This window comes from Rissa tridactyla, chromosome 3 (assembly GCF_028500815.1).
Source record: "Rissa tridactyla isolate bRisTri1 chromosome 3, bRisTri1.patW.cur.20221130, whole genome shotgun sequence".
NCBI classification, from domain to species: domain Eukaryota; kingdom Metazoa; phylum Chordata; class Aves; order Charadriiformes; family Laridae; genus Rissa; species Rissa tridactyla.
The window spans coordinates 4,233,243-4,257,040 of NC_071468.1; the positions used below are offsets into that span (position 1 = coordinate 4,233,243).

General features: G+C 49.3%; 1 protein-coding gene across 1 annotated transcript in view; it reads right to left on the reverse strand.

Annotated features, from left to right (window-relative positions):
- Nucleotides 1-23,798, reverse strand: part of PAK5 (p21 (RAC1) activated kinase 5) — a 90,671-nt gene that overhangs the window by 2,230 nt on the left and 64,643 nt on the right. The window contains exons 3-8 of the mRNA XM_054195360.1: nt 16,268-17,065; nt 10,012-10,503; nt 8,110-8,243; nt 5,948-6,074; nt 2,857-2,982; nt 611-745 (exon numbers count right to left, since the gene is read on the reverse strand). Of these exons, the coding sequence (XP_054051335.1) occupies nt 611-745; nt 2,857-2,982; nt 5,948-6,074; nt 8,110-8,243; nt 10,012-10,503; nt 16,268-17,065 (1,812 nt within the window). The remainder of the gene's footprint in view (nt 1-610; nt 746-2,856; nt 2,983-5,947; nt 6,075-8,109; nt 8,244-10,011; nt 10,504-16,267; nt 17,066-23,798) is intronic.

Here is a 23,798-nt window from a genome sequence, read left to right on the forward strand (position 1 = left end):
CCATTTCCAGCCCATGCTGGGTCTATGCCTCTGCTTTTCTTGGGAAGACAAGGGCCATGCTGAGCTTTCCTGTGGCAACAGATGTGCTGAGCTGAAGGGCCGCATGTCTTTCATGTGCCGTTCGTATCGACAGCACTGGGCTATCGGCGGGGTGCAGAGGAGCACACCACGCACAGCTTTGCTTGCGGTGGGCGAGAAAAGCAGTAACCCAGGCCTCGGGTCTGACGTCTAGAAGCACACCCCACACAGGAGGTACCCAAAGGTACCCAAACACTTTGGCACTGGGCATGGAGGTACCAACCAATACGGAGCCGGGCTCATGTGCCGACTTACTCTGGGCAAGGTGGGAAGTGCAGGGAGCAAAAGGAAAAGCAAAGCCAGGGCTGGGCACAAAAAAGGCTCCGGTTCACTAACGGCTTTGGTCTCCCGTCCTCCCCACACGAGTCCTGGGTAGGACCAGGTGGTACCTAAGGTGAAGGCTGAAGGTGGTACCTAAGGCTGAAGGTGGTACCTAAAGGTGCACCGTATCTCTTGGGCATGCAAGTGTGTGGCTGCGGTTTGATTACACCTTTGTACGTGCAAGACCCTCACCACCTATGGGAAGTCTGACCTTGTGCATGTCCTTCACCCGGGGCGGTAAGTTATCCCGGATTCGGCGCATGGCCTGCAGCGGCGGCTCATTGAAGTAGGGAGGTTCGCCGTCTATCATCTCGATCACCATGATGCCCAGGGACCAGATGTCCACCTGTAACACACAGTCCCCTCATGAACACCGCTGGCAGTGCCGAGAGGGGGTGACAGGCTCAACGCTGGGGTTCCTGCAAGCCTCAGGCTGTTGTACCTGGTGTCTGCGTCCAGCCTAAGCCAACAGTCTGGTGAGCCATCACCATCAAGCTTTCTTTTTTAACCAGCCAATACCAGGTTTTTCTTCCGAGCAGTACGCGCATTGAAGAAAGACCTGAGAAATTACGTACAAACCCGGGTCTGCAGCCGGTTTAGGCGACAGCCACTGGCAGCGCTGCTGCGAGAGGCGCCTTTGAGAGGCTGGATGCACCCGACTGCGCTGCACTCCAGCTGTGCTGCACTCCAGCTGTGCTCATGTGCACCCAGTGAGCATTTACCCCAGGTTGTGCAGCAAATGGGGTCGGGGGGTGGGGGGCAGAGTGCAATTCGGCTGCTGTGAAACCAGTTACTCTATTTCCCCTGAATATTAAAGCCTACAGGAACTCCGTTTGAGCCCGCAAGGCAAACACAAGCACTTACTACACCCGGGCCCGTTTCCAGCCATCACAGGTAACACGGGATATAATCCCCTGGGGAAGTTACTCAGCTCCAGCTCAAAAAAAAAAACAAAAAACAACCCAAACCTTCTTTTTTTTTTTCAGTCCTGGCCTGCTCCAGAATCCTAATCCTCTGACAACTGTAATTCCTGTCATTTGCCAGCCCAAATACAGCCAATGCCAGCTCATACTGCTTTTGCGCTTGTGCCAACACTAGCCTTCAGCTTAAATCCTCTTTGTGTGTGTGTGTGTGTCTGTCTCTCTCTCTCTCTCTCTCTCCCCCCCTCTCTCTCTCCTTTTCCCTTCTGGTGGGAAACCTAATGTAGACATAAGTTCAGCCGCTTTATAATCCCTTCAGTGTCATTAACGGGCTAATAATAGCTGATGCTATTATCTCTGGAATGTCTCCTACCACGCCGCGCGTCCGGGTGAGCGCCGGTGCCTGCAGGGTGCTCTCGCTGCGGGGCGGGCGATGGGTCCCTGCTGCGCCACGCGAAGATGCGGCATCTCCCGTCTCAGGCCTTGGCTCGTTTCCCTCTCTCTCTGTGTATGTATGTATGTATGCATATATGCGTATCTGCGTGTAAATATATATCTCTCTATATCTCTGTAGCTGTCTTGTGGGATTTCTCTCTGCAGCTGTCACTACAGGCGCTATGAAGCAGAAGCCGCCTCTCCTCGCCACGCAGAGAAGCCTCAGCCGTGCCTCCGGCTGGGGAGGCGCGAGTCCCTGCCGGGGCTGAGCGCGGAGAGGGGACCTGCTCTTCCCAGGCTGGCACTGCAGAGGTGCCGTGACTCACTTCCTAATGGATGGGGTACCGGCACTGCAGAGCCGCCGGCTCCCCACCCACAGGCTCTTGCTGGTCTCATCTGAAGGGCTCCAATAAAAACTTGTCAATCGCTGCTTTTTCAGACCATTTGGCAGGGCTTAAAATAGTTCCCGCCTTTTTTCCACCACCCCTTCCACCCCCCCCCTCCACTAACGAGAAATTGCCTGCGAGGAATGCTGCAGAGACAGGGAGGGCGGCCACCCAGCCGGCTCCGGTGTTTGGGACCCTGGAGGACCATGGCCGTGCCTTCGCCGCACTCAGGATCTCAGGCTTTAGCTGGATGGAAGCAGAGAGGATCTCTGCCCGCGGGTCTGTGCAAATGCCGACGTGACCCGGCACGCCGTTCGGCTGCTGGTTTGGTGTCTGCAGGTGTAGACACCTCTAACTGCAGCTCCGGCTTGCAGGCTCGATATTAAAGATCACCAAAGGGTCTTTCATGATGTGAAAATGATGCCCATTTCCTTTGATACAGCACCCTAAGCTAAAATATGTAAAGGCATTGAATTCCGTGTGCTAAACGGAGCTGTTATTTAACGACTTCATCTTACAGAAGCACTTTAAAACAAGGCACGATGTCGCACTCTGGGGCAAATGTAATTGCTGCTCTTTAGCGCACGTGCGTAAACGCATCCGAGCCGTGCGTTCCTCACAGGGCTCGGGGGGGGTCGACCAAGGCACCCCAGAGGGAAAGGAGCCGCTGTGGGTCGGGGTGGGGGGGGGGGCGCACCGTGCCCCGCCGTGCTCACCTCGGTGCCGTAGGGCAGGCGGGATATCACCTCCGGCGCCATCCAGTACGGCGTCCCCACCAGAGACTTCCTCCTGGGCACCTCCTTCGACACTTGGGCGCAGAACCCAAAGTCGGACAATTTTATCTGAAAAGTCAAGAAAAAGAGAAAGCCCCTCTTGAATAACAAGGCAAATTCCTCCGAGAGACACGTGCCTCCGAGAGACACATCCCCAGCTGCGGCCGCCGGGGTGGGGGCGACAGGGACAGAGCTGCAGCGTTTGCCCGGCATGGGATGGCAGCGCGATTTCGGAAGCGTGGCCATTTTGGAAGCAATACGGCCTGGGGAACGCGCGGCTAATTAAAACCCAGGCAAGGAAAAGAAGTAGGAGAGAGTGGCAGTGGCGCTCGTTACTAAGATGGCCTGTCATAGCTCACTGCCTCTCCACCAGCAAAAGATGCGGAGGTGATAAATCGCTTAGAATATTAAAAAACAGACGGGAAGCAAAAAATTCTGAAGTAACAGTATTTTATAATGAATCTATTGTTGCATATATACAAACCCCATTTTGTGGTCTATGTACGTATACTAATATTTAGTAATATATATATATCTATATTGCAAGTGATACACACCGCTCCTATCGTTTGTATCGGGAATACAATCTGTGAGTTTGCCAAAAAAACCAGATGAAATAAGTGTCACTCACCCCGGTTTCTGTTACCACGGGTCTAACACTCACAGGAGGCAATATCCCCCACCAACGCATGATTTTTCAAGACCAGGACCTCACACTGTGGACTAAAAGGCTAAAGAAAGTGCCTCTTTTATGTAGTAAGGGAGCTAATTTGGGGAAGGCAGGGAAGACTCTTCCAAAACGGCTGCAAGAGATAAGGGGCACCTGCCCCCTTCGGCTGGGAACTCGGGAATTAGAGACAGTCCTGTCCTTGAGTAGCTGTGGCAGTGACCTGAAATAGAAATAACGGGATACACAAGCACTCCGGAGAGCAGCTCTTGCTGCATCATGTGCCTGCTCCTACTTTTATGCCAGTTTTTTTTTTTTGTTGTTTTTTGGGTTTTTTTTTTTTTTTTTCAACAAGAATCAGGGAAAATTATCGCCTCCCCCTCCCCGTTGCTGTACAACGCCAAGGTGAAAACTCCTCCAACCCCCCCAGCCAAAACAAGCTGGTCTGAGCGTCGGTGGCATCATCACCCTCTTCCAGAAACAGCTTCTTCCTTAAGGCTAAAGCTCTTTGTTTGCTTGGTTGGGTTTTTTTCCCCGCTATTTATTTGGAGGCCTGGAAGCCATCGTAAGGGGTTTCCTGGATATTAAGACCCCTTCACCGCCAGCTACACACCACACAGGGCAACGGTGACCCATGTCCAAGGTCCATAAGCCACGTATCCGATCACGAACTCGGTGCCTGGGGATATGAAATGAGCCCAAACAGCCCCAGGACAACCGAAGTGGGAAGTTTCATAAATCCCTGCATTGTGTAGACCAGCATTGTATTATCAGCACTGATTTGTTTTCTTTTGGATTCAGTACAGACGTTACTTTTTTTAAAACTAAGGGCATTATTTTTAACAGAATTACAAAATGATTGTTGGCATTTCTAAAACAAAGCCAATAATAGCCAAGTTCTCCGTAGTAAATGTATTTTTCAGTTTACAGGATGAAGAATGGAAGAAATAATGCATATTTTGGAAGCAGAGCCCAATCTTCTTTTGTAGGAGCACAAGAGGTTTTGCATATCTATTGCTCATTCGAGTACATAAAAGAAGACAATTTTCTAAAAAAAGATAATTGCACAACACAGCCATGAAGAAATCTGCAATGCAGATAATAAGTACTGGAGTAATGAGTATAATGAGGCACTGTATGCAGATCCCGAGAGCAGATCAGATGCTATTTCAGCAACACAGATTGAAACTGCAACTGAAAAACTCCTACACACGTGGAATTTTCTTCCCCCCGACAGGATTTACAGGAGCAGCCTGTGACCGCTGCAGGAAGAAAATCCCTCTCCCTTGGCGAAGTGGGAATCAAATTATGAAGGCCAGCCTTTGATTAGGGCATCAGACCAGGCCTGGGAAGCCACGAGTTTCACCTTCTGAAGGAGAAGATCTCGGTTTGGTTCCAGACCGACCAGGCGCTCTTGGGCTCAGCCCAATAGTCTTGCTTGAGAGAGGTGTGTGAGTAACCCTTAAACCCCGCTCATGGGACTCGCTGGCCACGCCTGCACTGGGTTTTACTCAAATTATCTCAACCGGGACGCAAGGTGAGATGCAAACTAGCGCCTCGCTCAAGCAGAAATTAGGGTCCTGTGAGCGACTGGCTTCCCCCTGCCTAAGCCTTTGGGTGCCCCAAGTTTTAGGTGCCTCCTGTTTTGCTGCTGTGGATGCCCAGAACTACGACGGCGCAAGCCCACCTCTCTCCTTGTAAGGGAACAGCAACTCCTTTGGGACCAAACGCTGCCGATGCAATACTCCTTTTGCGTGCAAGCTTTCTTTTGCTGACTGAGCAGGCCATGGGCAGCATTCCCTCTCCCTCCTCGCAGAGAGCGACCAATTCACTGCCAGCTGCATCCCAGCCAAGCGAGCGGCAGCGTGGGACAGGTATTATCAAGCATCTTATAAGCGTACCTATGGCAAAAGCTACTCTCACCAGCAGGGGAGCGTTTCAGCAGCAATGCAGAATATTCCCAATTCGTACAGACTGATGTTAGCCTCCTAACTAGCTTGGGAAAACAGAGCAGATGTACAAAAACTTGCTAACTAGATGTAGAAAAAAGAAAACATTTTTGAGAGGCATCAGAGTAGGAGTGGTGCAGCAGAAAAGAAGGTCTCCCACCACCTCAGCATCACCCACGTGGCAGAGTTCCTTCTGCCACTGCCGTCTGACGGCTCCGATTCCCCCCTGCAGCGCAGATGTCAACCACTGGCCAGGCCCGTGTTGTGCTGATTCAGCTCTCTCACAAGTTATTCAGAGGTTGTAGCCCTTGCTTTCACACGCCTGGCTTATTTTTTTGACAGTTGGTGTCACTTTGACCGTGCACGGCCATTTTCACGCCAGCCCCAAGAGGCGTCAGGGGAAACGTGGGGCGCTCACCCTCCCGTCGCTCGTGAGAAGGATGGAGTCGCTTTTGATGTCGCGGTGGATGACGCCTTGGTTGTGCAGGTAGGACAGGGCTCGCAGGACGGACAGGCAGACGGTCGCTATCTGCTCCTCGTTCATCCTGGAACAGCAAGGTGGAAAAAAACGAGCTGAGCGTTAATGAAGACGGCGGGAGAGGGGAGCTGGAGGGAAGAGGCAGCAGTCCCCCTTCATGCCAGTACGGAGCCAGCCAGATCTCGTAGGCACGGGCTCTGTGGGACCACCCTCTGGTCCCGTTTCTGTGGAAAAAGGGGAGCTGAGGGGTGAGGAACAACCCTGCAACGAGGGCTGGGTGAGTCTCCCTGCGGCACTAAAAAAGCCGAGTGCAGTATGTGATGTGGCCTGCTAGCGTGAGCCTCCTTCCCTCTGGGAAATAACAGAAACGCCTTATTTACAGTAAACTCATGCTGGCCAAGGAGGGTAAATCACTACCGGGGTGGAAACAGGCATGGAATAAATATGAGGAAAAAACCACTCTTAATTGCGCACACAAAACATCGGGCCCTGGGTGTAGAGCTCTTCCAGAGCACTTCCTTTGCTTTGGTGCCTGCTTTAAAAAATATTCAGGGTATGGTAGTAGAAAAATAAACAGGCAGAGTCCTCATTTCTGTGCACGCGTGCAAAACCTCTTCTGGAAGAAGCTGTCTGCCACAGTGCGATGGCCGGGATGGGTGGCGCACCCCGACCCCGCTGCCCCACCGCTGGACGTCCCCAGCAGAGGAATACCCGTGGAGATTCATTTCTGCTTCGGCTTTGTGTGCCATTTGCAGTATTTTAGCAAAATCTTTGGGGGAAGGTCATGCGATGTAAAAAAAAAAACAAAAAAACCCACAAACCAAAAAAACCCAGAAGATTAAGGAAAAACTATTTTGAGTAAAAAAAGAGATGACAGCTCTTAAGAAGCGGTGTGGTGTCCTGGGAACATCTGTTTGCAGTTAAACTCCTGTCAGAAATATCTAAGATTGAGCTTTTAATGTTTTGGGGAGCAGGCGTTAACAAACGACTTGCAATATCGTGATTTATTTCAGCACATCAGCTAAGGCAACACTAAAAAATAAAACACCTGTGTTACAATTCTGCTTTTGGTAGGATCTAGGAGCATCACTCAACTATGAGAGAAGATAACTCTTCTGACTTACTGTTCCTTGCTTTTCTTCTCACTCACCTAAATACTCCCCTATGAGAATGGTGCGGGATTATTATTTTTTTTTAATTCGAGAGGAAGAAATTAAATACAGACCTCTTTTCCCCCTGCCTCATTTTATCCGGCTTATCAGGAAAAGATGAGTGAAGAGCAGATGTAAAGAGGGCTGTAAAATCTCAGGTCTCCTCTCAGAAAAGTGGTTCCCTCCACTCCAGCTTTTGTGCCAATAGCCTTGTTTAAAGTTAGGGTATTAACTGAAATATGGGAACAGGCTCTAGCGTAAGCACAAATATTCTGATATAAAAATACTCTTCCCATTAAGTCTTCGGCTTGGTTGGCAGTTAACATTTCTGACAGCGCGGTTACATGGGTTACGACTGTGGAGAAAAATCACCCTTTACAACTGACGTACTTACGACAGCAAAAACACCACCACACATCACCAACCGGGGAAAAGACTATTTTTTTTTTGTTTTTTGCCATTTGAGGAACCCACGGATAAAAGTTGTGTCACTGCGAAATTACCTCCTGAAGCGCTGGCAAATCCCCCTCTACCAGCAGGCGCTTTCTGATATTTCTTTTCCCTTCCCCGTACTGACGGGAATTCATCTGCCGTGAGTTTATTTCTGGTGGTGCAGTGAGGATGCTACAGGATGCCTGTAACTGTGTGTGTATATATACGTATGTGTATACACATATATATATTTTCCATGTATGTATATCGTATGCATGTGTGCATTTTAATGTTTATCTAGATGCATTTTGTATGTAAATACCAATACGCAGCAACAACTATAGCTATGTAAAAGCACATATATAGAGCCAGGAGGCACCCAGCTCGCCTCAGCAGGAGGTGAGGTCCGGAGGGCACGGTCCGGAGGGATCCATGAAGGAAATCCGCGTCATCTCCTTACTGCCCGGCTCACGCTGTTGGATTTAGGCTGCTGGTGCCGGCGCCGTACGCCCAACCCACCTCGTGTGAGTCACTATATCTGTCAAAGCGCCGCCCTCCAGAAACTCCATCACGACCCACAGCTCATCGCCAACAAGGTAACTGTTGTACATGTCGACCACGTTTTCGTGATGGTAATCTCTCATGATTACAACCTGCGAGGATGGAAAAGACGCTACGTGAATCGCTACAAGCAGCATTACCTGACACTTGTTTTGACCTGCTTTTTCACTGTACTTTTCTCTTTGTGCTTAGTAAAGGTTCTGCTATGAATCACATCCTCCCTAATCCTTATGCCAACGCATAAACAAAATCAATCTATTTACATAAAAATAACCATCATCGTAAACGCATTAGGAAGAAGGAAGATTCTTTAGTTCCTAAATCATAAGTGGTAGATAATTGGGTTTTTTTCAGACATCAGGAACAGGACTGTTTATTTCATTGCTTTTTTATTGCCAGCTGCTTTCGGTACAACAGAGATTTATTTTATTTTTGACCTGATCAATCGCTCTACCCATCAAAGTCTTCTTCATCGCGCATCAAACGGTACTTGGCACAGAATTTTAACAGAACGCCGGTAATCCAGGGGACACTCCTAAGACAACTCAAAGCCCACACCTAAAAGGGACTGTGCAGAACTGGGACCACAGCAACAGCAGCCCAGCCACGGTGGCCACCGTGACCCCCCCCCCGGCACTGAGGGACGTCAGAACGGCGAGCAGGATAGAAGACAACAGCCAGGGAAGGCTTCATCATAGACGGAGGAATTTCAGCCCCGCTGAAAAGAAAATTCCGGATGACACGAGTGACTGGAGCGTGTCAGGGAAGCAGCTTGGTCCCGCACAGCCTGTGGGACCCGATCAAGATGTTACCGTTCAGGAGATGCTCGGATAGAGCTACCACAACGCCATTCAGTGCTGTCTCCCAGCAGGGGCAAAACAACGCCAAAATACCCAGCAGTCACGGACCGTGCAAAGGAGAACTGCGTGAAATTTGTTAAAAGCTGATATTTTAATTAAAAACCCTAAAGTTTTTAATGGCTTTAAAGAAACCAGCCTGTTATGTGCTGAGGGAAGATCCTCTTACAGTTAAAATACAGGGAACAAATGACAGAAGCAAACGGTTTGTGCTCACTGTTGGTTTCCCTGGGGACCTGCAGTGGTTTTGGCGATGATCAGCATATTCACAAGTGATCTCAAAAAGGGAGCGGAGAACACACGCCACCAGCTTCTTTAAGGGAGTTAGAAGAACAGAAGGAGAAAGAAACTCTTCGAGCTGCAGAAGGAACTCGCGGCACCAAACAGCTGGGTGGAAAAATGGCAAATGAGATGCGGTGTTCTTCAATTTAAAATAACGCACATGGGGAAAACAATCTTCCACAAGCAGCTGTGGGCTCCGAACTGGCTGCAGCTGCTCAGGGAAGGAGATGCGGGAATTAACGCTGATGGTTCCATGAAAAAGGGACCGTCAAGCTCTTTGCTAGGTAACCATCAAGAAAGCAAAGGGACTTAGGAGAAGAAGGAGGGAGGAAACAAAAAGCACGTATATGCCAGAATAGGGTGCACATGCCTTGGATAGTTAGGCTAGTTTGGATGCTCCATTTCAGAAGAATAAACTATACCAGCAAAGGGTCAGAAAAAGGCAGCCGGGCTATGCCCGTGCACCTGAGACGCTGCATGGACCAGCTGACAGATTTCTTAGCTGTTTACTCTGACTTCCCACCGCATTGTATAGGTTTAAAGCCAGGAGGAGATCCCGCTCATTTGAAACTGGTCTGGTCATACAATACTTATACAGCACAGACGCGCGTGGGACTCACCACCTCTTTTAGAAAGATATTAATTTGGCTCTTGAGGTTGCCACATCTCCCGTTGAACCTACCGTCCTGCAAAACCCGTGGCACCACCCAAAACAACGTACCTCATTGAAGAGCAGCTCCCTTCTCTGTTGTTTCCTGAGGTCCATCTTCTTCACGGCGACTTGCTTTCCCGTGTGCTTCTCCGTGGCGATGCAGACAATCCCTGTGGAGCCCTCCCCGATCTTGATGAAGTTGTCCAAGTACTCCCGGGGGTCGCCGGGGCTGACCACAAGCTGCAGGGCAGCTCTGAACTGTTCGTGGGACACCCTGGAGGGCTGCTGGTCTGAGGAGGATCCCCAGCTGGGTGGCGGATAAGCACTTGACGTGATACTCGGGGAGCTGGGGTAGGAGGCGGTGGAAATATAAGGAGAGCTGGGCTGGAGAGACGGCTGGTGATAGTGGGACGCTTTGTGGTAGACCAGAGGGTACTGGTAGCTGCTGCTGGAATAGCTGACTTTGCTCTGACTTTGAGGTAGCTTTATTGGGCCCCTGGGGTAGGTGTCCGATCCGGAGAGCGGTGGGCTAACGACCAGCTGTGCTCGATCGTAATCCACCTGCAAGGCAAAAAGCAGAGGAGAGAAGGCGGGTGAACGGGCAGCTTGCTGCCTGCCCCTCTGCTCGGTTCTCTGTCGGCATCCTCGGCGGGTGCCGGCACGACGTGCTCCCGCACATACCCCTTCTTCTCAACGTGGTTTTGCTGCCCTGTACCTGAAAAGGCATTTTCAGACCATTAGTTGCTGCGCTCTCATCAGCCCTGAAATGAGGCCAGGGAAGACCACGAGATCTTTTGTGCATCTCAGGTCCATTTTTCTGCCCAGGTACCTGTTTGTAGATACAATAATCTTTGTTTAATGAAACCGTAGGCTTCAAAAAGTGTATTTGCTCTGTATCTGCAGTGCCCTGCAGGCTCTCCGGCCCATTTCCCCTAATATTTCGTCGCTTTCACAACCAGAAGCCCTTTGGCAAATTCCCGTTTGTGCTTTTGCTTTCAAATACCGGTTCCTGGGTTTTGAGACTCAGCTTAGTCTTTTCTTAGGCTTTTCTCCAGCAATTCAGGGATGCCCCGACCTCCCCTCGCGGAGGCGGTGGTCCCCTGAGATCCCCATCACCCCCTGCCTTGCCCTGCTACCCCCTGCTCTTTGAGTGACTGCGCACACGAGTATGACGAGGAGCCCAGCTCAACTCACCATTTCTTAAATCATTTTCCAGAGTGACACACTACTTAACTGCAGTGTCACGAAACCGCTAATTTTCATCTGAAATCAGAGACAAACGTGGTGGAAATTATCCCAATGGGAGACCTTCTTCATTTGCAGGTTCCTTTCTTTCTTTTTATTTTCCAAGCTTTTCTAGGCTTCTTACACTGAAAGCAAACAAGTACTTCACGCTCGCAAACACAATAGCTTGCTTCTATCCAAACTAAAAAAAAAAAAGAATGAAAGACAAAAAACCTGCACCCAGAACAAAAGACTTTTTTTTTTTCTCTTGGAAAAGATGATCTCCACATTTACGATACAACATATGTGTCTCCTGTCGACGCGTGGAGCATCTCGGGGCAGGGGGGTGGTTTGACACAGGCTCATGATGTAGCACAATTACAAATAATTATGGCCATGAATTCATTTAATCAATCAATTTCGGTGGCGGTGCACAGGGGTGGACAGAGCAGCAAACTCGACACAGCTCCCGGTCGCTACTATTACCGCTGGCTGCCGGCCAGGAGTCCCTGATCCATGTTAGTTAAATGCACATTAATCTGAATTTGGCAGTGTAATCAAGGACCCAACTGAACTGTGAAATTGAATTCTGCGGTGGAACATCATTTGACCGTTTTATGCTAAGACTGCAAAAAAAAAAAAAAAAAAAAAAAAAAAGAAAGAAAGAAAGAACGAAAAAAAAAAATCTGCCGCAGCATCAATTTATCACTGTAGGCTGCCGCACAGCGAGGAGGAGAGGAGGAGGTTCTGGCTGGAGCCGCCTCGGTGCGGGGAGAAAAGCCTCCAAGCGCAATATTCCATCAGCGCTTTCCCACCTCAGGCGTGAGCCGGGCGTCCCCGTCTTCTCGTGCCACATGAGGATTCGCAGGGAAGAGGAAAAGCCTTCCCGGAGGGGCTGCTCAGAGATTCCCCTCGGAAACGTGAAGCTGGAATCTGCTTCCGTCTGCGATTCGCACGCCGGCAGCTGCCGTCTGTGCGGAGCGTCCAGCCAGCGCGTCACAGCCTCGTACAGCCGCCCCCAGGACGCAGGTTTTGTTTAAGCAAAACATCCCCGTGATTAGAGCCGTAATTTCACTTACTCTGTCAGCCATAAAAGAGAAGGGGGGGTCAGAGACACCACGCATTTCGTGAAGGACATTACGTCTGCCAAACTAATTAAGACGGAAAAGTGCTCAGATGGTTTGGTGGAGAGAGGGGACCTCAATCGAGCCCCGTCCTATATATCTGTGCACGCAGGGACACATAAATTATTGCTTTGGCTGTAAACACACCATTTTTCTTTTAACTACTGAGATGGGGAAAGCCTTGTCTAGAAATTCAAGCCGGATGAACCCACACTAATGAATTACTGGAGGCTTCACCCACGCCTGATATTTCTGAGCACGTCCTAAGCCTAACACATCGGCAAAAGTAAATCCCACGGTGAAATTTTAAAACGAAAACTCAGGGGCTCGGGGTGCTTGCTAAGAATTTTTGAAAGCTTTTTGGGGTTAGTGTTGCAGTACAATGTCAACCCGTTCCCATCCTGAATCCCATGAAATCCTGCAAAAAATACCAGGAGCTAAAATGAGTAAATCAGCGGAACCTCTCCTCCGAGGCCGTGTCCTGACGCAGTGCTTCCCATCACGGCAAAATCGAACACACTTTATTCCACTAATAATTCCATTTCTGCTACTGAATGCAATTACCTACTGAAAGGGAACGCTGTAAAGACTACAAAGGGAAGAAGAAACCAGCCCAGCTCTCATTCAGGATGGGGTCAAGGGGGCAGCCGAAGCTGTGACACCCCATCCATCACGGCGCCGGGTGCCAGGCGATACCCCGCTGCTCCACCGCCTCGCAGCGCTGCCCGCATCCGCACCCGGCCACCTCGCCAGCCGGGGCTTTTCCTTGTTAAAAGGTGGCTGTAATGCCGCGTTTAAACCCATTTCAGTTTCCGCTCTGGTGACAGCCATGCCCGTTCCGTCCTGCCTGCGGAGGAAACACCTCCTCCTTCGTAAGGGGTAGGTACCGTCCCCTGCCAGCCAGCGTCCCCGGGTGCTCTGCAGGGGGACTGCGGCAGAGACGGCGGCCGCAGCCCTGCAGCTGCAGCCCGTAACCCTCCCAGGGGAGCAGCAAGCCCCTGGCGAGATGGGCTCACCTTTCAGAGAAGGCCAAGCGAGGAAGGGACGGACCGTAAATCACACGGAGATGGCAAGGGGAAAGGCTTGCTCCCTGGCGCTTCGCCGGTGGAAATCTCCGAGAGACTCCGCGTGGCGGTGGGCAGGCAGCGTTTGTGGACAGGCATGTGAATGTGAAAACGGGGAAAAAAAAAAAAGGGAGGGTTTCTGATAGTAAAGGCTCGGCTCTGCCTTCGATGGGCTGGAAATGTCCTCCCAGCGCGAAGTGCCTGCAAAACGCACAGCAGGAAAGCGGTGGTGCCGAGCAGCGGCCGGGTTAGAGAGGGACCTCTGCTACAACCAGGGAGGGAAGGGGGAAGCAGAAATCACAGCCCCTTAGAGGAGGGACAGGAGAGGGTCATGGAGAGCTGCTACCGAAAAACGACAGGGAAAGGAGCGTTGAAATAATAGGATCTGGTGCGGAAAGTTAAGAGGGCTGGCTGCAATAAAGAGGAGGGTACAAAGAAAACATGCAGTACAGAGCGTCCAAAAACAGGAGAAAACCTTTGTATAATACGCAGGCCTGGCGGGGTGGGTTTGACACCGCGTGGCGGTACTGAGGAGACTCTACTGACGAAAGCGGGATGTGATCTACGCGCCGCGAGCGCAACACGGCGCATGCCGCGGCCCCACGCAAGTGTCCCCGGTGTCGTTGTGCGGGAACAGGAGAGCTGGGGAGCAACACGGGGCTGGATGGCAGGGAGACCCAGACCTCAGCCCTCGCCCTCCTGCGCCTCCGCGGTCCCGCTGCCCAGCGGTGGCCAAGCCCAGCGCGGCGGAAGTCCTCCGGCGTAACACCTCTGAAATCACTGAGGATGAAACGGGGCGTACGTGTGATTTATCTGACGTCTATCACCTGCAAATAATGCCGAAGCAAGTCTCCTCTTCACATTTACAAGCCCAAACGAACGTCTTTGTTAAGTGCATTTTTGAAGCCGTACATTTGTGCCTGCAGACTTTTTTCACTGCTTACTTTTTTCCCCCCCTTTTAATTATACTTTAAAGCCAATCTCATTTGTAAAATATCTGATTCGAGACCTGATTCTCATTTAGTAAACCCATTTGATGAACCATTATCTTACTAATGCCTCCTTGAAAAGAAGACTCTTCAGCAATCATCCAAGACAAGAAACTGCTATTCATTTCCAGGAACTGTGGACGGGTTTGGGAATTGAAACTGCTGCATTTAACAGTGAATCATCAAGTTTCAATACACCGAGGCTGCAGGAGTGGGTTTTGATGCTCTGAGGAGAACAGCAGCTCACAATGAATCTTGCACGGAGGCATCTTTTTTTTTTTAATTTGTAAAAGTTGTTACTGCATTTTAATGGGATATTTTTCAAAGCGTCCGGAGTGCTTTGAGTCCTGTAAAATACATCTCTGCCTTCTGCCCTGCTGAATGCTGTAAAACCGGCAGGAGCAGGGGCAAGAGAGCCTATGAATCACCGGAGTTGTCCTTCTCCTTTCTAAACTCCGACAAAATGATTGTTTTCAACCAAGGAAACAGCAGACAGCCCATCCCAGGCTTTCCTCACGGCTTCCAGAATCCATATTCTGGTGCGCAGTTTACCCACATGCATCCCCCGAGCTGAGGAAAGGCATGCAAAGAGACTGGGTAACTTTTCCACAATTTATCCTCAATTTCCAAAGCCCAGCTCCGCGCTTTAATGTCGCGCGGGGCTGGAATAAAAATGCCTCCCTCTCCCTTTACCACGGGGCACCAGCTATAACTCCGCAGCCCAGGATCAGCAAAGCAGGCAAAACCCGAGCAAGCAGGACACGGGCATGCCTCCGGCATGGGGCTACCGTGGATTCGCAGAGAACTGGGACGTCTTCTGGGCCTGCAGCTGGACAGGACCACGTGTACAGAGCTCAGTGTACAGAGCCAGTACGAAAACGCACCCTTCAGATCACGATTAAGCAGCAGAGCGGATCTCACCACCCGACAAGCGACCTACCTCAGCACATTCGGTAAGTCGCGGCAACCCGAGATGATTCCAGCCCTGGGAAAGCGAGCTATCATCTCGGCGCCCGTTGCTAGGGGAACTCAGTAACGTTCAGTGCAATCTACGCCGAAGGAAAAAAACCATCTCTTGCAGAATATGAGATGTTTAAGCAGGTCATCATCGCGGCTATGTGACCGGACGTGTAAGAAAAGCGTTATTCTCTTAACTGAACAAATAGTTACAACAAACTACTGCAAGTAGGGCAGGACAGCTTGTACGGGTGATACTCCTCCTGTGACTTAGAAAAGTCTGCACAGGCCACAAATCCGTGCAGAGGAGCTGCCTGTAGTTATCATGGGTGAAACGCTTTTTTTGCACCATAACTCCTTTTTTTCTAACTACATCTAAAATGTCTTGGGTGAGATAAGCTGCTTCCGCTTTATTTCCCTGCTTAAAAACAAAGTGGAGAGGGCTAACCCCCTACCCTCATTAGTAGCAAAGGGTTAATAAACCTTGTAATATAAATATAGCATAAATACAATATAAATACTAAACCACTGAGGTTTCAGCCTTGCACAGTAACAGTTCAAATACAAAAGTATGTGATGTACAAACCAGACCAGCTTCTCACCTCCTGCCGAGATCTGTACAGGACTCCCAACGCCACAAAAACTGCTGAAAAACTTGGGGTTATTAGGAATCCCGAGCAAAACCCCTGGACACTGGCCATCTCCAAACCTGCCTCTTAATAAATATCTTAAACCCACTGGTCCCTGACACCCATTTTCAGATAGTCGAGTAAAGCGGGTGGGTTTTCACACCCGCCGAGCGGCAGCCACGCGGCTCCCAGGGATGTTACCAGCCGCGTTGAGCGTCACGTGCCCAAGCACGGCTCCTTGCCCTTAATTTTTCGCACGCGTGGACTTTTTTTGCTCTCCTGTTTCGGAGAGGTTGGTCCCTGCCCCGGCAGCACTGTCACCAGGGATGTCACGTTACCTTGGGAATGCCTGCCGCGGTTTCGGACAAGCGGGGGTAGGTGTAGGAGCTGTAGGAATGTCCTTGCTGGTGTGCTTTAAAAGCGCTTGCTCCGTAGGGCATGGCTGGCTCCTGCAGACCAGAGCCCGACCTGGACCTCTGCCTCATGGCTGGCTGAGGGCTCGCCGGGTCCACGTAGGATGACTTTGGCCTCTTGTCGTAGTCATCCTTGCCCAGGCCATGTCCCCAGTCGCTGTCGCTGTACTCCAGCCTCTCCTTGGGGCACTCGCTCTGCACCGATGCTCGGGACGGGGTGTAAGGAAAGGGATCTCTGTAGTCCAGGGAGGATCCGCTGGGGATCCGCTGATACTCCAGCTTTAGGCCACCATATTCCAGCGGTTTGGGCTTTGTCTCCAGGTGTGCGTGGTAATCTGGGAGGAACCTGGAGAGGTCTGACTGCAGGGGCGTCACTTCTGAGTAATAGATGTCCCGGGAAGTCACCTTCATCATGTGCCCGTTCTGCTTGGCAGCATAGCTCCCTTTGTAGTACCTGTCTAACTCTTCCCCGTAAAGACTCTTGTCTCGATATTTTTCCACGACATAGTCTGTTGTCGTGTCTGACTCACTGGAGTACTGGGAATACGTGATATAACCATTTTCCTCCTGGTGCCTCGGCACGTGGTTTGCGTTTCCTTGGTGGTGGGTGGGAGGACTTTCCTTCCGCAGGGAGTTGGATCGTGTCACCGAGATGTTGTCAAACTCTTCCAGTAGGCCGTTGATTGAAGTATCCTTTCGAGGCTTATTTCCCCTAACAATAGTCTGCGAATAAAAAATTGATTTGATTAAATACTGATTTTCGCTTAATTTCTGAACAAGAAAACCACCAAAAAGAAAAAAAGTCTATGATTCACCCAGAAATACCCGTAGCGGCGTCCTTCAGTCACATACTTCAGAATAACCCATTGCTAGGAAAAAAATAATCTCAATAAATATTTACAATAGGACATGCAGAAATGAGTAAACAAAGAGGAGTTATTTGGTGTACATCATAAGCTGCCATTTGTCGTGCAACCCCAAGACACTCTTAAACAGCCCAGTTTAAGAGGCGGGTGTTCAGCAGCCAACAGCACAGACATTTAAAACCACTGCTTATTTTTTAGTTGTTGTTACTCAGTTGTCTACACCAAGCCAAACTGGTGGGTTGAATCCGATTTACAGGGTATGGATAAGCTAAATGAACATCAGTAAGTGGTCACTTCTACGCATTATTTTAACAACCTGTTGGAATGGAAGGCAGCATACAGTTTACTAGGCACCGGGTTTTCTTTACAAAACGGTATGTTCCTGGGTAGCAGAATCATCACTGGGGATTGCTTCTTTGTTAACTTGGCGTAAGAGACACTCGGGGAAGAGGGAGAAATAATACCTAACTACACCTCCTTCTTACAACAGACAGCATCCAGCAAACCACTGGGCACAACCATGGCTTTGGGATGCCCGCATCACACATGCCATGTGGTGGTGGCAGCGGTGGTGGCCCTGTTTGTGTCCTAATACTGCAAAGTCCCCCCAGCCCTGGATGATGAGGGTGTAGGAGCACCGCAGACATGACTGTGCTCCCACTCACCGCCCACAACCCCCCGCCCATCCCTACTCATTTCTGTCCAAAACACTGGTGCTCCCGGTAGGATGGGAGGCGAGCAGTCCTCGGTTACAACTCTCCTTCAAGGAAGGCTGACTGGTTTTTAGCTAGTACCATCTGAAGACTCTAACACGCGGCTGCATCCATTTTTCAGCATGGAGCTCCGAGCCACGTTTATAAACACCCCACAAGAATAAGATTAAGGGCCAGGGCCATAGATCAGCACGGCTCTACTGAAAACACATTTGCTTTGCTGATTCGCTTCGCCTAAATATCTACGGCTGTATCTTATTTAACTTGCCGAGTTTTCAAACAGGGTCACTGTGGTCACCCCAAGGAGACGTCCCTCGGGGAGCTGCAGCCTGCCCGCGTCGCGTGCCAAATGTGGCCTACTGGACACCAACTGTGGCACATCAGACACAGACCGTGGCACATCGGATGCCAACTGTGGCACACCAGATGCCAACCACGGCGGATCGGATGCCCACCGTGGTGTCCAGCCTGGCCACTGGCCCTTCTTCATTCGTGCAACGCCAACAGAGGAGGCTCCGCTCCAGGCACGGTGAGGTTGCTCCACCCCTGCTCGAGAGCACGCTCGAAAGCTCAGACTTTGTCAAAATATACATTTCATCACTAAGAAAATTACTTTTTCACAAAATTACCAGCAATGCACTTCTCTGTTATTCAGCAAAAGGCAGCTGGGTAAAGCCGGGCTAGGAGCAAAGTGGTCCTGACCTCACACTGACCCCTGCTCTGATTTATGTCCATAATTACTTGCCTAGTTTGCTATTTTGAAGCTAGCGATACCGAAACAATAGGACAGTGAAAATAAGGGACAGCAAATAGATCACTCCTTTTGCCTCCGAAGCCGCTCAGCAAGGCGGGAGGCATCGGTTTCGTTCGGCTACAGCCTCTTTGGCAGGACGACTGCGTGATCATTCATATTTAATTATCGCAGAATAAACCAGCCACGTTGGACAATGAAATGCTTATAATTGAAAACAAGATTGAAATGCCCAACTGCCACCCCGCTTCCCCTGTGCAAATGCATGCCAAGGAGTAAAATGACAATTTAATACTCTCGGCGGGACCGGCCTTCACAAAGGAGAGGTTTCCTGGAGCAACGCGCGTCGTGCCGGCACAAAAGGACCTCGGGGCCGGAGGGAGCCCCTGGGAGCAGAGGAAAGAGGAGTTCTCCCTCGGCTCCTCCAAGCAGATGCTCTCTGGAAGCAGGATTTTATCATACAGATGCCGACGGGATTTGCGGGGGCGGAAGAAGCACACACAAGTATCTAAGCCCACGTCAGAAGGCCGGTTTAGATGGACGCAGTTGAGGGTTTACGTGTCAGTGAATTCATCAATGAGAAAACCCTGCGGTTTAGGGATTTTCTGCAGACAGGTGCCTGCTTGGGAGCCACCTTTTTGATTACGAGGATTTTAAAAAACTACCAATTAGTAAAACGGTCTTGTAGGAAACTCCGGTTTTCCCAAAAAAGCATTTGCCACCAACACCCCAGTCCGATGACGCAGCCTCGGTTAGCGCTGGGGCTTCAGTGCCGTCTCGTCTCAGCTGCTGAAGTTAAGGGGATTAAGATCTAAGGACCTTTTGTTTTCTGCCAGCACTCTGAGGACGGCCACTGGCAGACACTGACTTGCAAAGGGTGATGGCTGCAATTTCCACCTGCTTCAGGCTCCTCTCTACGAGTAAATTAAAAAGGGCCAGCACGAAGGGAGGAGAAAACTTACCTATCCCGGAGGCACATTTTCGACAGAATAATCAGTGCTTTGTTACTACTAACAACAATTATTAATATTATTAACAATGAATTACTATAGTTATTTATTATTAACATCAACAACAATATTTCCATTTGCTTTGGTTCCTTTTTAAATTCAGCACTTCCCTAACATGAAAGGACATACATTCTGGTGAGACGCCCTTTTTGCAAGGAAACATCCAGCATTTATTCCTATGAAAAGAACAGCAGTGTCTACAGAGCAGATAATTTAGGAATGTTTCGCTGAGACCCTCCGAAATACACTACATGATCGAGTATTTTGCTATTTGAATAGAACTTAAGATGTTTACACACAAATCTGAAACACAGTAGATGCCTCCCCGGTGGGCAGAGTCAATTCCGCACAATTCACTAGGCTTAAAAACCAAATTAAAATCCCAAAGCAGGTATTATTCTATAAAAGTAATAAGGGTAATTACTCTGTAAGGATGCCCACAGGGCACCAAAAATTAAAAAATAAAATCGAAGATGTTTATAAAGAACAAAACATATGCTGGGCCAGGAAAACCTGTCCTGAAGTCATTTACTACAGAGAAGGCATGTGCCGAGGGCTCGCCAGCGCCCGCGGCTTCCCTGGCAAATGCAATACTTGCAGAAAGAAGCCAGAGACTGAAAACTGCCATAACGAAATTCCCAAAGCAAAAAGCCCAATGTACCCAGGTTCCAAGGTGGAAACTGCTGAGGTGGGAGTCGCGGCTGGGGAACGTGGACTCCAGTCGCCGCATCGCCAGGCTGCGTGCCGCATCGGCGAGCAGAGGGAAAACCTCCCCGGAATGAAATACAACAGCGGGAGTCACAAAAGATGGAAAATTCTAGCTCTAACTTAAAAAGCAAAACAAAAAAACTTGAAAGAAAACGTTAACAGTAAAAGGCTACATTGACAGTGACATAAACTGTTATCCTGGTAATTAGTTTCACAGGAACTGGACTAGGTTTTGAAATTTTAAAGGCGAGATTGAAAAGAAGAAATTGTGTTTCCACATAAAGAGTCAATTCCATTTTTCCTCATCTGAATTTATACAGAAATCTTCCTAAGATATTTTTAACCCCTTACCACTCTTCAAATTTTCAAACTTAAATAATCTTTGAAGTTGCTGCAGGTAAAGTAGATAGTCAAAAGCAAAGCATTATCCGGGAAGACTGGTGGGCTGAGATTTACGAAGCCTTTTGTTTCTATCGCGATCATGTAGCGGGGACCTGCACAGCACCCCGGCACGCACGGGAGACAGAGACCGAGCCCTACCGCGGGTGCAGCTATCGCGGGGTTCACCCCGGAGAGATGGGATTCGTTATAGTCCATACCCCGTGTTTAGTCATTAAAGGAGGTTTTTCAGCGCATTGCGCAATTGAGGAGGGATCAATGTTCCAACAGATGAAGGAGTGCCGGTGAATTTTATGCTGCCGTTACCGTCATACATTAAAATCAATGGGGCGCAATCTCCGTGAATTAAAGCGCGGTGCTCTGAAGCCGTAGCTCCCGTTCCATTTCCATTGCTCTCTGGACAGGTTTGGCGTTTGCTCTGGAGCCCGGTGACAGCAGACATCCTTCACGGCGGTTCTGTAGTGGTCTGTCCTCCGGTGATAAGCTATAATGGATCTGTCTGTAAGAAATGCTGTCTTGCCTTGTTTCCGAGAGGAGATGAAAAACAGCTTCTGCGCTCAAATGCTGTATTAACCTTGACAATAATGAAGTGGGTAATTAACTGTTTTGCCCTAATACGACCTTGCATTTATTGTCTTTAAAACTACTATACTTTACACACTTGTTAAGAATATATCATCCTTTGTCCTCCCAGAGCTGTGTGTTCAGAAGTCGATGAGGATTTAAAATCCTCAAAAAAAAAAAAAGGTCTTAAGGAAATGTCACCCTTATAAACATCCAATCTAAACTCTGATTTTGCTTCTAGCTAGCTTATCCCCTCATCTGCATTAGACATAAACTAAAAGCACAGCCTATGCATTTCTGAAAATCCATTTTTTTCTTACGAAAAGGTGCATAAAGCACAGCTGGTCAAAGTAATCTAAGCGTAAGTGACGGACGTGTGGGTAATTTATCTTCTTGTGTCTTGCGAAGTTGTGTTCATGACACCACATTTTCCTCCTCAGTAGAAGTAAACGTGAACTGCACTACCTTGGGGAGAAAAACTCATCCTTGTCATCACATCAGAAGGAAAATTCTGGCTTTCTCTGGAAGTAAAAAAGTTTTATAGGTGCGGCCAAGGGCGTAAGAGGTGTCAGGGGTCTGCATTTGATCTGTTCGCACCGGGAGAAGAGGCGGCGGGATCTCAGACCAAGCACAGTCCTTAGAGGAGCTCAAAATAGCTGGAGACCCTCAAAACTCTTGGAGACGGCCGCAAGCGTACAAAAATATCTCCCACTTGTACAAAAGTATCATCTCCCGCTTGCTACCTGACAAAACGCCGCGGCTGCTCCGGGCTGAGCTCCCCAGCGTCTTTTGGTGGAGCTTGTCCGTAGGGGCTGGACTGAAGAGGTGAGGCGAGCTGCCCCCATCGGGTTCCCGCTGCTGCACACCAGCCGCACACAGAGACCCACGACATACGCCCGTCTACGCTGCAGACACATTTCTGGGCGCGCATCGGCGCCGCGGAAATTTTTGTGCTGCTGCACGGCAAAGTCACTGCGCGGCGGAGAGCTGAGCCTGGCAACCAGCAGCCTTCGGGTGCCCACATCCAGTACCCAAACCGTTCTACCTAGGCTGCTTTGATTAATTAACCTGATACTGGCAAAAGCACAAGATACGAAAGGAGCTGGGGAAAAACTGGCATGGCCACACGTTAATTATTGGAAGATGTAGATGATGATGATGATGCACATTGACGATGTAGAAACGCAACCGACTCCGCCTGAAAAATATATATATTACTTAATGGATCAAAACAAAGGTACAGCTAAAGGTTTGGGAGAAGTGTAACACGCTTAACACCACCCCTAGTGCCAAGCTGGTTAAAATTCTTCAACAGTAAAATGCTGGAAGACTACGAAAAAAGGCTAACCAAAACGGCACTGTGTAATTTGTCAGCCTTCACAGCAGTTTTAAAAGTTAGTTGCCATAGCGACGAGAGCAACATTTCATTATAATCACATTCGCCAGTAATTCTTTTGGCATTTTAAAATATAGCAACTTTAACAAAACATTTAGTTTTAAAATCCCACTGAAATATCTACATTCTAGTAACTTTTCCTTTTTTTTTTTTTTTTAAATACACAAACACGGTTGTTATATGTCATTTGCAATGCTATTAGAGAATATTAAATGTCAAAAATAATTATTCCGGGTCTACTTAAAAACACACCGGGTACGCGCAATTTTCTATGTAATACGTATACACAGATCTCTGAGAGGCACAACAACCGAGAGTGAAATGGGACTTGAAAGTTTTAGTTTGAGGGAGAAAGTTATTGCACTTCGTGGCGAGAGGAATGGAGAAACCTCCAAACCACCGTATTTCTATCTCACAGGCCTTAGGACGCTTCAAAATGAGATGGAATGAAAAAGTAAGATGTCCCACAGATGAAATTCCTCAAAAACATTAACTGCGGGAATTTTAACTGCCCTCTTAAAACGCGTTGCGTTTTCCTAAGGCCGATGGCAATTGTTTCAGCGCGACAGGGCACAGAGTGGACATGCTAAGCCAAAAAGCTCTACCAAGCCACATCAAAGACTGCAGGTTTTTTGGCCACATTTTGTATAAAATCCATCCATCAACGTCCGACTTTCCTATTTTGTCAAATCAACATTTTCCGGCAGAAGATCGCTGACTCGGAAAGCCTGTGGCCAGCCCTGTTGATGAACACCAGCAGGACCAGGTCCCTCAATCTCCCCCTTTCAAAGCCACATCACCTGCCAGCGCCTCTGTGACAGTGGAATTTTCTTTCCCGCCGCCCAAGGAAGCTGTGAAGCAAATCCAACAAGATTTGCTGAGGCAGAGCTGTGGTCCAGCGACCGCCAGTGTAGCTTCTGCAACCAGGCAGCACCCGTGGTGGTCGTGGGGGAACCCTGGAGTGGTGGCACCCCAGGGCTTTCCAACAGGGCTGACTTCAGAGGCTGCTAAAAAACAAAAAGCAAAGTCAGGGACGTTTGGGCCAGATG